Consider the following 14,341-nt stretch of genomic DNA (forward strand, 5'->3'; position numbering starts at 1 on the left):
AACTTGCTCTGCTTTTCGAAGCATCTTGTGTGAAAATGAGGCTCTTTTGGTTTCTAAGCAAATATAGGTAACTCCTCAATAACTAGCACAGTGCCTGAAATTATATTTTCGGGATATAAGGCGGATGAAACATATACCTGGGTCTTGGTATCCCTGCATTCTTAGACTGTTGCCTTCATGACCCCAGTTATGCCCATGAGCCCGAAGGGGGATCTGTACAAGAGGAAGGAGTTGTTCTTGTAGAAAGAGGAATGTTTTAGTACCAGCTGAAGTTCTGGCCACAAATTTCAGTGTAAAAGTATCTTGTGAATTGGATCAGGCCACATCTAGTTTTTGTATCTATGGTCTAAGCCAGCTGGAAGCAAGCCAAATGGCCTCTATGGCTTTTTTTTCTCTAGTTCTACAACCATATCTTGGTCCTACAAAGCTTGCCAGTTGCACAGGAAAGGAAAGATGAAAAATTCACTGAGGTTCAAAGAGAGCATCTCTCTCTAAAGCTGAGAGTAGCTTTAGTGAACCACCCATTCTGGGCCTCCTTGCCTCTGGACCTGCCCTGGTTCCCCCTGGCTTTCTGAGGGGACAGGAACATCTTCCTTGCAGGCTTGAATGGGCTTCGGGGCCCTCTGACTACATCAGCTTCATGGGCAAAGAGAAAGCTTGAAGAAGGCAAACCTAAAGAGAGGAATCCATTAGGAGGAGGAATCAAACAACCACAATGTCTTACTTCATCCCATCGGAGGCACCCATGAAAACCATTGCTGATCCTCGAGAGGGAAACAGGACTAGAAAGTGCTGTGAGACACCCTTTAGGACATGCTGAATGATTGGGGAGTAAGTAAATCAATGAATACCCTTTCTGGATTTACATCATGATCAAAACTCACTACCTCTTAACTATGAGACAGTGTTTTGACCAAGACCTCCCACATGATAATTACTTCTTATTAACTTATGACCTAGGTTTCCGGGGGTTTGGGTCTACAATCCTGTCTTGATGGTCCTGGAACTGGATGGCACACGGTTTTGACAGTTCTTGGTATTTTTTCAGTTTAAAAATTATGTTTGAATATATGAACAGAAACTAATTGGGGGACATATGTCTTCTGGAAAGAGCCTTCAAGATACTAGAGGAAGAGAATAAGACTTTAGGGTGCCATTTTAAGGAGGATGTGAAGAGTGTGTGTAACAAAAGAGCCTTGTTTTCAAGGAACCTGATATGTAGATGGGGGTGGGGTACATGCACACTCAGAGTTAAAGAGCATACGTGAATACAAGTGCTGTTAAACACCAGGAAAAGGAAAAATCGGTAAATGCCAAGCGGACAGTGATAACATTGCGTCAATCCATGGGAATGCCAGGTGGAGGACATGGATTTAGTCTGGATTTTGAGAAATAGGGAGGGGGGGTAGGTGCAGGAGGTGGGGGCACCTGGCGGTAGAAGAAAATGGCATGAATGAAGATGGGAACTTCTAGGGACCGTGGGTGTGAGCAGACTTCTCTGGGGGGTGGAAGGTGTTTGGGGGAACCCTCTTCCCTTTTTGAGGATGATGCCCAGGGAGAGAATCACTCCCGTCGCGTCCTCAGGGCCCTCTCACAGAGCCCTGCAGACCATCCTCTGGACTTGACGGTGGTGTGTACGTGCCTGCTCCACGCGTGGAGGTTTCCTAAAGAGCCCTTTCACCCAAAAGGGCTAGGAACTGACAGAATTTTGATTTTGTACTGTGTGAAACGTAGAAAGTAAAGGCAGGGACTGTTTGGGAATATTCTTTTTCTTTATTATTTATTTTTTTAAAAAACACTTTTACTTGTTTATATGTCAGGAGTAAAAAAGCATATAATTCAACACAATTTCAAGAACATTGGACCCCACATCTGGGTATCCTTGTGAGTACTGTGTGTGGCTGTTGGTTGTCCAGTGCATAATGAAAATAGGAAAAAAAAAACACAAAGATTTTTTTCACTGAGGAGCATGGTGGGGTGATTAGAGTTCTATTAGATTACATACATTTGACATCTATGAGCAATTCTTCAATAAATTGGCCTTCATGCCATACTCCTTAGCTAGTTGGTTTTCAGAAAGACTATCTAATTAGGGTAATTGAGCCCAAGTTTGCTGTCTGTCTTATTGTCTTTCTCTCTCTCCCTCTCTCTCTCTTTCTCTCCCGCCCCCCCCTCGTGTCCACTGCTCACACACAGCAGCCGGAAATGACACATTGAAGTGAGTCACCAATGCAGCTGTGAGTCACCTATAATTCGGGGAAAGTTCTGTCCCCCTCGGTCGTGCAGCCCCTTGTTCCTGCTCCTAAACATGTTGGAAAAATTAGAAACCATTCTGTCTTTGCTCTAGTCTCTCTCACCCACCACATCCTTTTGGTCTAAAGTAGGCTGAAGTCGGATAACCTTGGCCGGGGTCCTAATCCATCACGTGGAAAGGTAAGGAAAAGAGAGAAGCAGTGGGGTTCGGGCAGCCACAAGGTGGCAGTGTGAGACCCTCATGCTTGCCACTCAGAGGGTTACGGCAGTTAAGTGGCCAGACTCCTGAGATGTAATGACAAACCACAAAGAAACACTACAAGTAAGTTTAAATAATACATTTTTCTTGATAGTCCTCTTTTTCTCTAACAAGCACACAGGATGTGATAAATATTCAGGCACGCCCCTGGCATCCCATCCTCTCCACCAGGAGATTGGAGACAAGAACCAGGCATACATCTCACCTTTCTTCCTCTATTCCTATAACATAAAGTTTGTGGGAAGCAGAAACCTGCTTCTATGAGTAAACAAGTCACCTACACTCCAAAATAATATATGCTCACTGTTTCTGGGGAGGGAGATGGCCAGGCCAGGGTGGGTCTCCGTACTGGGTGGGCAGTTGCTCTGCCAGGCCGCAGTACCTCTGAGCTGGGAAAGGATGGACCTTGCAATGAAAGGGTGTTTCTTCCATTGACTTTCTCTGGCCTGCCGCCAGCCTCAGCAGTGGCAGACAGTGCAAGAGTAATAGCAACGTGACTAGAACACAAATAGTTTCTACCAAGTGCACAAAAGCTCCTGTAAGCCTTGTGGTGCCATCCTGCCAGGGCCTCAGTGGGAATCCAGGTCTGAAGAGCCAAAGGGGTAGAGCGATGGGCAGAAGCAGCTGCACAAGTAGCTCTGAGAGTTTTACAGTCCGGTTTGGAGACCTTCAGGGAGCTGTTCTTCGAAGGTCTCTCCCAGGGTCTCCACCGAGGAGTTTTACTGAAAGGTCCTCTTTGCCACCCCTGGGAGAGGCTGAGGTCTAGGAGGCAGATTTATCATAAAAAGAAAAAAAAGTAAATGTCTTCTCTTTCCTCAGAAAGGTTGATTAAAATAAGAGTTCTTCAGAGTTTCTTCTTCCCTGATGCACCTCCAGTTCTGTCCCAGATGAGGGCTTCTTTTCCCATGGTCAGGGTTCCATCACTTGGCCCATGAAAAGGACCGTTCCTGAGGACAGAAGAATCATGGGAGATGAGAAGTGGAAGGAATGGCATAGCTCACCAAGCTCAAAGTTTATGGATGAACTGAGATGTGAGAAGATGAGTGAGATGTCGAGTGACAGCTGCGTTAGTGACTAAACTAGGACCACGGTCCTGGCACAGCACTCTGTGACTGAGTACTGCTTTTGAGGAGAGAAAATGGAACCAAGTTATGGATTCCTTGCCTAGAGTCCTGAGGTCAGAGTGGGTGTCTACACCTGTCTGTACTGGTGCCCCAAACAAGGAGAGTTGGTAGAAGGGGTCGAGTATCTCGTGGGCCGTGGGCTCACCTGTGGGGTTGTGTCGCACCACAAAGAGGAAGGGTCTATCCATGATGATCTCCTCAGGGGCCATTCGGGCTGAGATGACAATGGCTGGAAGACAAGAGACAATGTCTTAGGATAGAGGGACATTGGCACTAGTGCCTGGATTGACCACAAGTGATCCAGTGACATCAGCCTTCTGTCTGGCAGCAGCACTTGGGGCGATTTTTCGGAGGCTCTGTTGTTCTGGACATAAACCTTCAAAGTTCAGGGAAGGCCTCAGGCCTGATTTCCTCCAGGAGTTTGGTCACGATCTACAAACACATATATCTAAACCCTTTTAGGGCTTATTGATAAGCAAGTTCCTTAAGTTGACTAGCCACTGGGAGAATAACCCAGGCTTTCATTTAGGAGGCCCTTCACATTCAGGGGACCTCAGGAGCCATGGGGTGAGGGAGCAAGGTCCCAGGAGAAGTTGGCCCATTTTCTAGGCTGAGAAACACTAGTGGGGAAAGGGTGGTGATGCTCTCCTCACAGGAAGTGCTGCTCTTCTGGGAAAGGCCTGGTGGAGCAGGGCAGAGAGACTTCTCGGGTTTGGGTGCTATAGTAGCCCTTCTTAGAAGTCTTGGGCTGAGACTCACCAGGCCTCACCTGAGCCTGACTCACCTGTAGAGGAAGACGCCACTGTGCCTCTCTCATTCACCTTAATCTTCACTTTTTGTAGTGCCTGCGATACGTAGAGAGACTCTTGATCTGAAACAGGTGTATACAAAAGTAGATCAGCCATGGTTCTCAGGGAAAAACTCCTTTGTCCTCTTAGGGGTCCCACCGTCCACCAGGATAACAAAGTGAATGGAAATCTCTTACCTGAAAAACTCGAGAAGTCTGCTTGGCTTGGACTAAACATGTCTGTCATCCCCAAGTTCTCCAAGGGCGTCCTGAGGTCAACTTCACTCTCCAGGGAGAACCTGTAGACAGGAGCAGGAAACAGCTCAAACTCAGGCCACCTCTGGCCACTAGCACCACCTCTCCTAGTCCCCTACCAGGTATCACGCCAGCATCCTGACAGGATGGGAACTGATATGAAAGTAGAAGAGGAAGCTTGTTGTTTCAAATCTGTTTGCGAGCTCTCTCTCCTTGCTGGAGCTCCTATTAATGAACATTATTCTGCAATCTCCCAACCCCCTGGAAACTATGACTAATTGCTTTCCTCAAATAAGGCAGTAGTTTATTCATTCTGGCTGGGGGGCCAAGGGCAAATTCTCCTGCAAGGCTATTTGAACAAGAATCTGGTCTGTAGATTGTGTTTCTGAGAGCTAACTCTGAAGCGGACTCAAGCAGCGAGGCTTCGGGGTGTTCTCTGCTTCCCATCAGGGCACAACTAATTACCTCAATTTTTGAGAGAGAGAGAGAGAGAGAGAGAGAGAGAGAACCAACTAAATGTTCCCAGAGCCTGGCATTATAGTATCTGGAAATTTGGGATAAGCATGGTGGAGGTTTCCCTACAACTCTGGAACTACGCAGCCTCAGCCTTCTCTACCCTCTTTGCTTCTGCAGAAGGATTTTAAAAATCTGCTTTTTTGGAAGCAAGCTAGAAGCTCTGGTTCTGGCCACTCCATCTGCAGAAGTGATTCCTTTTGCCCCCATCATTTTGGTATTAACTTAAGGAGATAGAAGTGGGAGTGAGGGACATTTAAAGGGTGAAGGCAGATTTAGCCCCCCACCTCCGTCATTTCTCTAGCTCTTCCTTTGGCTGGCTTTTGCTGGATATTCTGAGTGTGGCATGTGTGGGAGCATGGTCTAGAAAACTCCTTGCCCTCCAGCATGAACGGGAGGAGGGATCATTAGAGTAATCTTAATCAATCCCAGGCCAAAGTGTTTCCCATCGGCCTCCCACACATGGCCCTGCCATGCAAACAGCATATTTGGGAAACTCAACATGGGAGTGGTGCCTTTAGGAGACAGGGGAGGCGGGAGATAGAGAGGATTGATTAGGCCAAGTGTGGCGAGAGCAAGGGGTGGCTTACTTGGGCAGAACCAGGACGCGGGGCAGACAGGTCATATTCCCTTTCCACTGGCTGATGAGCTGGGCATCCAGAATGTTGGTGAGGGCAGAGAGAGGCACCTCTTTTTCATAGGGAGCAGCAATGAACATGCTGAGTGTGTCCCCATGGTAGGGCAATTCCAGGATGTCGTAGTAATGGCCACCAGGGGTAGAAAACTCAGCTGTGAAGACACCAAGATGGCACATTGAAAATGGCTCCAGTTCTTGTTGATTCTAACCCGGCACTGGGTTTTCAACTAATTCTCCTGTCTCCTCCACTCTGAAAGCCAGCTCTCCATTCTGGCTTTTGAGGCTTCCACACCCACTGCTCTCCTATTCAATGTTTTCCTTCTCTTCTGCCAATTCAGTGTCTTCTGGTTTCTCGTCTCTTTCTGGCCTTCTTTACCTTCACTCCCCTCTCCCTAATACCCAGTCACTATTCCAGTCTTCAGCTCCTTAATCTCAACTTTGACATTGCCCTTCTTTCCCCCAGCAAGATTTGTAGGCCCCAGGTAACCGCACTAGAAACATATGAGGATGAGAGCCAGGGTCAAGTGATCAAATGTGGGCCTAGGGAATTGCTGGATTTCAGCTTCATCTTGCATGAGATAAAGCTACTTTCTGCTGCTCCAGTTATCCTGGTGTCTCCTACTTGGGGAGTCTTTGTTAAAGCTGGGCTGTATTCTAGGATTTCTCCTCCCTTCGATGGGAACACCCGGGGATGAGATCCAGTAGGTGTGGGACTTGGGGAAGGAGGTCTTGCACTTACTGTAGTTGAACTTGTTGGTCTGAGCCATCATGGGCACGGAGACTGTGCTGCCATCGGACTTGTGGAAGAGGCGGTGGTGGGTACCCGACTCTGGGAAGGGTGTCTTCCAGTGGCCGTTGAAGTAGAGGGCATTCACCAGCACCAGGCGCGTCAGCTGGTCCACAGCCGTTTTGCCAAGTATGTCACTGATCATGCCTATAGGAAAACCAGGTGATCAGGAGCTAGGTATTTTTCAATCCTCTTAGATGGTTCCTTCGGCTCCCAGGCCTCTAATGGGTGTGTTTCTGTTGAAGCCATCCAGTCAGAAAATAGCCTGGGGGTTTAGGTGAACCAATCTAGCTATTTTCAACTCATTCCATCTTACTAAGGGTCTCAGAAAACCTCCCAGCTGACCACACTTCCTGGGCCTGAGATCCTGCCCAGGATCAGACCTGGAAACTTCTGTCTTCCTTTACTTTGCTCCCTGAGCTGCAGTCTTGAAGGGTTGCATGTGCTCCTCATCATGGTTATAACTGTTCTAATGAAATCTCACAGCACTTTTGGGGGATGCCTTTAGAGCAGGTTCACAAGTGGGCCTAATTCTGAAAAATATGACACTGATTCTTCAAGCACTTGACCTTCTGTCTACAGAGAAGAGAGTGCTGAAAGGGAGAGGTTAGGATATTTGGGATTTGTTTCCAAGTCACTCTTTTTGGCAGGCCTTGGGATGGGCCTCCTTTCTCTGCCTGTTGCTCACCTTTCGTGTGTCTCTTCACCCAGTCATTAACGATGAACCTGGCTCTCTCTATCTCTGAAAAGTCCACTTGCTTGACTGTGGTCCGGAACAGCCTGAAGAAGTGGGGCATGAAGCCTTGGACCAGCTTCAGATCCCGCTGGACAAAGATGGCATCGGCGATGCTGATCTCATCCTTGTTCCATGGTCCCACGAGCTCCTTGTACAGTTGACGGAGGGCAGGGGCCATGCCCTTCTCTGTGCCGAGGGAGGAAAGGATACATCAGGTTCATATTCAGCCAAGGATTCCCAATCGAGCCATCTTTCCCCTTGAGACGCCTTACCCTGCCCTCATGAACGGAGCACTTCTCCTCCCCCAAGGGTCTCTGGAGGGAGATTTTATTGCAAACCTTAATCTCTTCTGCATCTCCCTATTTCCCCCCAAAATCTCAGGTCTTAACCCTTTCTTTGTGTTAGAATATTTTTCTCTGTTTTAAAGCTATGAACCCTACATTTCTTCTCATAATAATAGTAATAGCTATGCTAAACATTTCACATGTGCAATTCTATTGAATCCTTACAGCAGCCCTCTGTGATAGGTACTTTTTTCATCGCCATTCTGTAGATGAGAAAACTGAGCTTCAGAGGGATTAAGGTTATACAGTTACTAAGTAGTGAGCAAGGTTATTTTATACCAGATGCACTGGCCTGTGCACCTTGTGGCTAAAGATGTGTTGGTCCCTGTCGCCTGGCAGCGCAGGAGTCGGCTCTGCCAAACTGGAGTCAGGCCTTTCCTCCACTTCTGGCTGGTTATACCCCAGTTCTGTGAAGGCAGCATGAGTGCCTGCCTCCTACTCGGCCGCGTCTCTTACCTTCAATCTTGAATTGCATTGCCTCTTGGATCTGCTGCCTGGTTTCTCCTCTTGTTGTCAGCTGCAGCATGGCCAGGACTGAGGCCACCCCATAGGGTGAGAAAACCACATTGCGGTCCTTGGAGACCTGTGCCACATGCTGAAACACCTTCACTCCAAAGTCTGTTGCCAGTTGGGCCATCTGAGACTGGCGATGGTACAATGCGGACCCTTCACCAAAGAGGAGAGCCAGGCCCAGGGCGAGGCAGGCAAAGACTGGAGACGTCTGCATCCTAGAGCAAGGGGGCAAACAGCTAATGAGGGATGGTTCTAGGATGGTGAGTGGGGTGGGGAGACCATCCCCCAGCCAGGGGCCAGTTTTCCTGTGTTTGCCACTGGCAGGTGATAAATGAACACAAGGCCAAGGCTCATTAAGAAACCACAATGGCTTCAGATTCTGCAGTCACTGCTATGGCGGGGTCAACTTAGGGCTGCAGGTCTGGGGGCTGGGGATAGACAGAAGGAAAGTGGGGCTCTGAGACAGAGGAAATTCTGCGGAAGGGCGTTCTCCACCTTCACCCGAGATAAGAGATGGAGAGTTTGTTTTTCTCTTACCTGAAGTTCTCAAAGTGCCTTGCGACTGGCAGTTTGTCCTGCTGCTGCTGTTGATTGTGGCGATTCTGCTGCTGGAGAGGGGGTGTGTCTCTCTTGACAGTGCCCTGGGACCTGCAGCCAGACGCAGCTGTGCTGTTAAGGAGCCTGCTGCCTCCCTTTATACCAGAAGTGGGCAGGAAATAGATTAACTCATGGCTCAGCCCCACCCATTTTCTGGCTCTGGAAGTCTGGCTTGCTGAGGCATGTGTGTGCGTGCTGCTGTGTGTGTGTGTGTGTACGTGTGAGAGACGATTCAGGAAGAACTGAGCAAAACTCAGTTGCCTAGGTACGAGGACCTTCCCTGATTTGGCTGCCCTCCGCCTGTGTCCCTCTCTCTTCGGATGTTATGCCAGCCTAACCCCCAGCTGTGCCAGATGGCCCCAAATGCCCGGTGTTTGGGATTACCTTCCCCTGTGCTCAGTTTGGGGAGGAACAGTTCGTATTTTCTCCTTTTCCTTTGGAGAAATGGATCATCACAAGTTATCAAAGAAGCTAATGATCCTGTGGACTTTTGTCTGCCAGTGCTGTCCAGCCCATGTGCTGGCCAACCTGAGGAGAATGCCCCTCCCTTCTCTTGGCCATATCCCAGCGGCCACAGGGCACGGAGCGTGCCATGTGATTGTCTGGGTTTTGACTGTCTAGGACGTGAGCCTGGCAAAGGACTCCTTCTGTCTTTCCCTCTTTCCTTCCGAGTGTCGGATGATGCATGGCTGACTCCCCCATGTGTCCAGACTCTTGAGGTGCCCCTGAGGGCTCTCTTTTGTATCAACAGCCCTGTTTGGCAGGGGTTTGAGGTGTGCTGGGTGGGGTGGTGGAGGTTGAAAAGGACCAGGGGTTACTGGAGTAAATTCTTGCCAAGGAATTAGGAGCCCAACATGTAAGTTTTGTTTCTCTGAGCTGCCTGCTGTGACTGGGGAAAATTAAACCTTATCCTTTTCCTCCAGATGCAGACACTTGCGGGGCTGGAGCAGCAGAAGTAGGGATAGAAGTGAGGGTGTCAGTTCCTAGGGCATTGGGTTAGAAGTGGAAGAGTGACCCAAGAATTCTACGGAGAGTGGAAATTGGCTGGAGGCAAATGTGTGGGATCATACAAGTGCATTTGGGGACCTGGTGGGGCGGGGGGTCAGACACCCTTGGCTATATGACCTGGATGTTTTGGACAGAGGGGCTGGGTGCCATGGGGTCCTGCACTTGATCTGGGGGTACACACACTATCATACTTTGTGTAGGTCGTGGGATTCAACTGGGAGTATCCATGGAGACAGCCGATAGCAGATTCACAGGAAGTTTAAGTGGGTGGAAGTGTCGGGATATTTGTTTTGGATTTTTCAGTAAACAGACACCAAGGGCAACCACAGCTGGATGGCTTTCCTAAGTTTATTCTTCCTCCGCCTTTGTTTTCTCTGTTGCCCCTGGGAGTCAGGTGGGCATGTAGGGTGGCAGGGAACAAAGAGCAACCTCGGCTGGAAAGTTAAGATCACCAACCCATTACAGGACTGTTCCCATTTAGTTGCTTCTTGTTTATTCCTTTTCCTTTTCTTGGTTGTGGTTTGGAGTCCCTGAGAGAGTAGTTAGCTGTGAGGAGGAAGTGGTTATCCCTTACTTCTCTTGGGTGGAGAGGACAGAAGTCCAGCCCCGCCCACCCATGTCCTACCCCCAGAAATGCCCCCAAAGCCTTGCTTTCCACCTTTGGGGATCAGAGGGAGACAGGGACCTGGGAGTCTGGGTTGGGAGTGCCAAGTCCCAAGTTAGAAGAGCAGTGTCCTGAAGCAGCTCCTTTGAATCACCTCACTGCTCGGCCTCTTCAGCCACCTTCGCCGAGCCCCCTTCTCTTGCTCCATCTCTTCCAGAAAAGACTTCCAGAAAAGACTGTCTGTGCTCAGGCAGAGGAGCCCGGGAGCAGCTGTGTCCTGCAGGGGGAGAAAAGGGGCGCTGTACTTTGGAAACAGAAAGGACTGACTTACTAAGGGGTTTGTCCCAAAACTGGAAGGGACTTGTAGGCATCTGGTGGGTGTGTATTAGAAACTGAGGCAAAGCCTAGTGGAACTGGGTCCCAGAGTTTCTCATGAGTTGGCTGGGGTCACTACTTGTTCTAAACCTAGACTTGACCTTGATCCCTGCCGCTCTTTCGTCTCTGTAAAATGGCCTTGCCACCCCCCTATCTGCCCTCTGGAGACTTTCCACACGTCAGGTACTGCCCGACCACTTGCTATTCCCCATAAGACCTCCCCACAATGCCTTTCTCAGAATCTAGCCTGAGTCAAGGGACTGTCACTTTCTCTCCTTTCACTGAACCCCAAAGTAACAGCTTTGACCCAATCACCTCTTTGAAGCCTTGGCTCTTCTGTAAGGGGTCAAACGGACAGAATGAGAAAAGTCCCTGTGTTGTAATAGTTGGATCCCTGATTCCCGTAGAGTCAGAGATAAGAGGGTGAGTTACAAGGCTGTGGATTTCTGGGGGAAGTTCCGCTTCCAGCCAACGGGGAAAGATGTTTCATCTGGCTCTCAGCAGGTGGTTCGTGACCAGACCAGAATCACATTTCCCGTGACTGTCTCCCTCAACCCCGCCATGCCCCATGAGCCCTGGTTCAGTTTGGCGCCACTGGTCTCAACCTCCAGCCCTTCACCTCCTGCCCTCCAGCTGCCCTCTTGCGCCCTTGGCCCTTCCTCTTTGCTCTCCCAACACCAGCCATTCACCCTCTTTTGCACTTTCCCTTTGTTGATCTCCTCTGTTCAACCCTCCCTCTACTGGATTATTTCCCATTCCTTCCCCAGGTCTCCTCAAGTCTTGGCCATGTGAGCTCTCTCCCCATTTTCCTACTTTCTCTTTTCTGTTCTCTATGACTCAGTCCCTCTTTCCTTCTCCTCTCCTCTTCCAGAATCCCTTTTACAGTCAAATATTCTGCTCCACGCCTTCCTGTGGGAAGGAGAGTGCTGCCTCCTGTCAGTTACACAGGCTCCCGGAATGCTGGAGCAGGCCTTCTGATTCCTGGTGATTTCACTGGGAGAGCCGGGGGTGGGAAAAGGACCAGGTCCTACTAACTCACAGCACTATTTCTGACCTGGTTGCTCTCCAAACAACATAACTGCCAAAAATAGTTCGTGTTTGGGCTAGGCTCACTCTGTCCTTCTCTGAGGAGTGAGCTGGGGCGAAGGCTGTGGGTCTCAGCCTCCAGCTCATGTCCCTGGGACAGCCTGACCGCAATGGGGCTGCCTTGGCCTGTCGGGGTCCTTCCTCACACTGTTGCCAGGCCTGACTTCCCTCTCCTGTGCCTCCATAGCCCCTCTCCTTTCTATCTTCTCCAGCCCCCACCAGCCACCGTTCCTGAAACTCCCGTAACACTAAAATCTGCATGTCCCAAAGGTGGCACTTGTTTTCCACAGTTGCTTTTTTCTCCATTTATATCTAGAATTTCAGGGTTGGAGCAGGGGGAAGTCTCCAAGAACCACTTAATCCAGCTCTGAATTTGCAGGTGAGAGCCCTGAGGTCCAGAGAGGCTGAGTCATGTGTTTGAGGTCACACAGTGACATACAGCAAATGGGAGAATAGTGTTCATTGGAGCAGCCAGACCAGCCTGGTCAGGGGTCTGACACGTAGCTGGTTATGTGTCTGCAGGCAAAACTTTTGTGAGCCTCAGTTTTTTGATTTGTAGATAGGTATGTCGATAAGAACTTACACATAGGTAGGTAATAATTTCCGTCCTTCAGGTTGCTGTAAGGGGTAAATGAAACATTGCCTGTCGATGTCTAGCATATTCTAGGCTCTCGCTAAGGGGAGGCCACCCTTGTTTTGGGCAGAGCCCGGCCAGGAACCTGGGCGGCTTGAGATGTCAATTTTGGTACGATGCAAGCTCCTTGTTTTAGGCAATCTTTTTTTACTTCCCTTGGCAGCTAGTGGAGTAGATGAAATGCGTGGGAAATGGATTGGCTGGTTATCAGAAAGAATGGCTACCAGCCCCTCCTATCCATTTCAGGTCAGATCTTCCTGCTTCCACCCCGGTCCTGACATGCTCCCATTGGCCAACTTCGCAGGTTTTAGATCCCAGTAAGATTTTCCTCTATGGCTGCAGGGTCACAGGGGGACCCCCACTGACATTTGTCACATGCCATGATCCCTTCAGCATAAGGAAGTTGGGGGAGTGGGGCTTGTTTTACCAACAGGTAAAAAGAGAGCTGAGCTTGGCCTACTTGGCCCCCTTGACCCGTTCTCTGCCACCCATGTCCCCTATCTCTTGTTGATTCCCCTATAACCCCCATAACCCTTTAACCACTTTTATGTACATTCCCTTGACTTACAGTCATTTCTGTACGTGTTCTTGAACTTAACTGTGGCCATTGGCATGACTTGTTTCTCCTCATTTCCAAGGGGAAGCTGAGGGGGGCAGTATCCTTTGGGGGATATCTCTCATGATGTCGGCGTTCAATGAGCTCAGAGACCCACACAGCTCCCTCTCCTCCCAGGCAAGAATGAACCTCTTCTCTTGGGGGAAAGAGGCAGAGGGGGCTAATGGGGCCCAGGATGGCCACAAGGGGGAAGTTTGGGGCAGGAAAGGGTGGAGTGTGTGATTTCTGGGGTCAATATGACCACAGAGCCCGATGGTGTCAGTCGAATGAAGCAATGCAGGCCTCAGGGCACCTCGGGGACACCCTGCTTGGACTCGGTCTCTTGTTCCACTTCTCTTCACCTATGTATTTGACTCTAACTGAGTCACTTCTTCCATCTTTACCAGAACTTGTTCCTCATTCTCTGCATTCCTAAATGTCCCTTTATAACTTCGCCTGGACACATTCTGTTTCATTTTACCCTGGCTGTTGTGTGAATCTTGACTTCTCCAAAATGGCAAAGTATTCATTGACAATTAACACTCAATGGTGTGATTTAGGGAAATATAAACGTCTCCTTTCCCTGAATATACACACTTATTGGGTCAGAAGATCACATAATGCAATAATTAGATAAAAAATGTAAAACTGTCTGTATGCTACGTTGTAAGACTTAGGCTATCAGGATGTAGGTGGAGGGAAGGCTTCCTGGAGGAAGAGGGACTGATGCAGGGTTAGGAGGACGAGGCAGGGTGGCCTCTGCAGAGAAGCAGAGGGCGATATGGGAGGGATGAGTGGAGCAGGCACAGAGCCCAGGAGGGGAAGGGAAAAAGATGTTCCTGTTTCTCTCCGCCTGTCTTCATCTCTAGGGAGTAATCTTTCTCTTTTTGCCTGAGGCATCCCATCTCCGTCTTCTTTGTGGGCTTCGTGTTACAGGTCTCTGCTCTTTCTGGATCCTCCTTCCATCTCCTTGAAATATGTTCTTGTTCCAGTCTGGGTCCTGGCTCTAGACACAACCAGTGTACTGAGCTGGGCAGACGCCCAGAGAGGTGATGATCCCGGGTCAGTGGGGAACCTGTGGGTGGTGGAGGTCCCAGGGACGAAGCAGCCTGGTGATGCAGCTCAGATGGAATTTGCCCCTGGAGAGCCAGGACGTCCCGAGTCACTGACCATTCCTTCTTCCTTACGTTCTCACCATATGGAAGCAGGCCCTCTCTGCATGTCTCTTCATCTG

The 14,341-nt window shown here is 49.4% G+C and overlaps 1 protein-coding gene across 2 annotated transcripts; it reads right to left on the reverse strand.

Moving 5' to 3' along the window:
- Positions 1 to 1,756: 1,756 nt before the first annotated feature.
- Positions 1,757 to 9,090, reverse strand: SERPINE1 (serpin family E member 1; the record flags this gene model as incomplete). Of its 2 annotated transcripts, XM_081053707.1 has the most annotated exons (9): positions 1,757 to 3,459; positions 3,782 to 3,865; positions 4,421 to 4,507; positions 4,622 to 4,722; positions 5,782 to 5,980; positions 6,568 to 6,762; positions 7,304 to 7,537; positions 8,152 to 8,423; positions 8,746 to 9,090. In XM_081053707.1, the coding sequence occupies 8 exons, from the start codon at positions 8,420 to 8,422 to the stop codon at positions 3,422 to 3,424; spliced, it is 1,209 nt and encodes a 402-aa protein (XP_080909833.1). In that variant the 3' UTR covers positions 1,757 to 3,421. The 2 variants fall into 2 exon arrangements, with proteins under 2 accessions (XP_080909833.1, XP_080909834.1); XM_081053708.1 differs by lacking the exons at positions 4,421 to 4,507; positions 8,746 to 9,090 and having other exon boundaries at positions 1,763 to 3,459; positions 3,782 to 3,816; positions 8,152 to 8,422.
- Between the last annotated feature and the right edge of the window lie 5,251 nt (positions 9,091 to 14,341).

This window comes from Rhinolophus hipposideros (genome assembly GCF_964194185.1).
Source record: "Rhinolophus hipposideros genome assembly, chromosome: 7".
Classification (NCBI taxonomy): Eukaryota; Metazoa; Chordata; class Mammalia; order Chiroptera; family Rhinolophidae; genus Rhinolophus; species Rhinolophus hipposideros.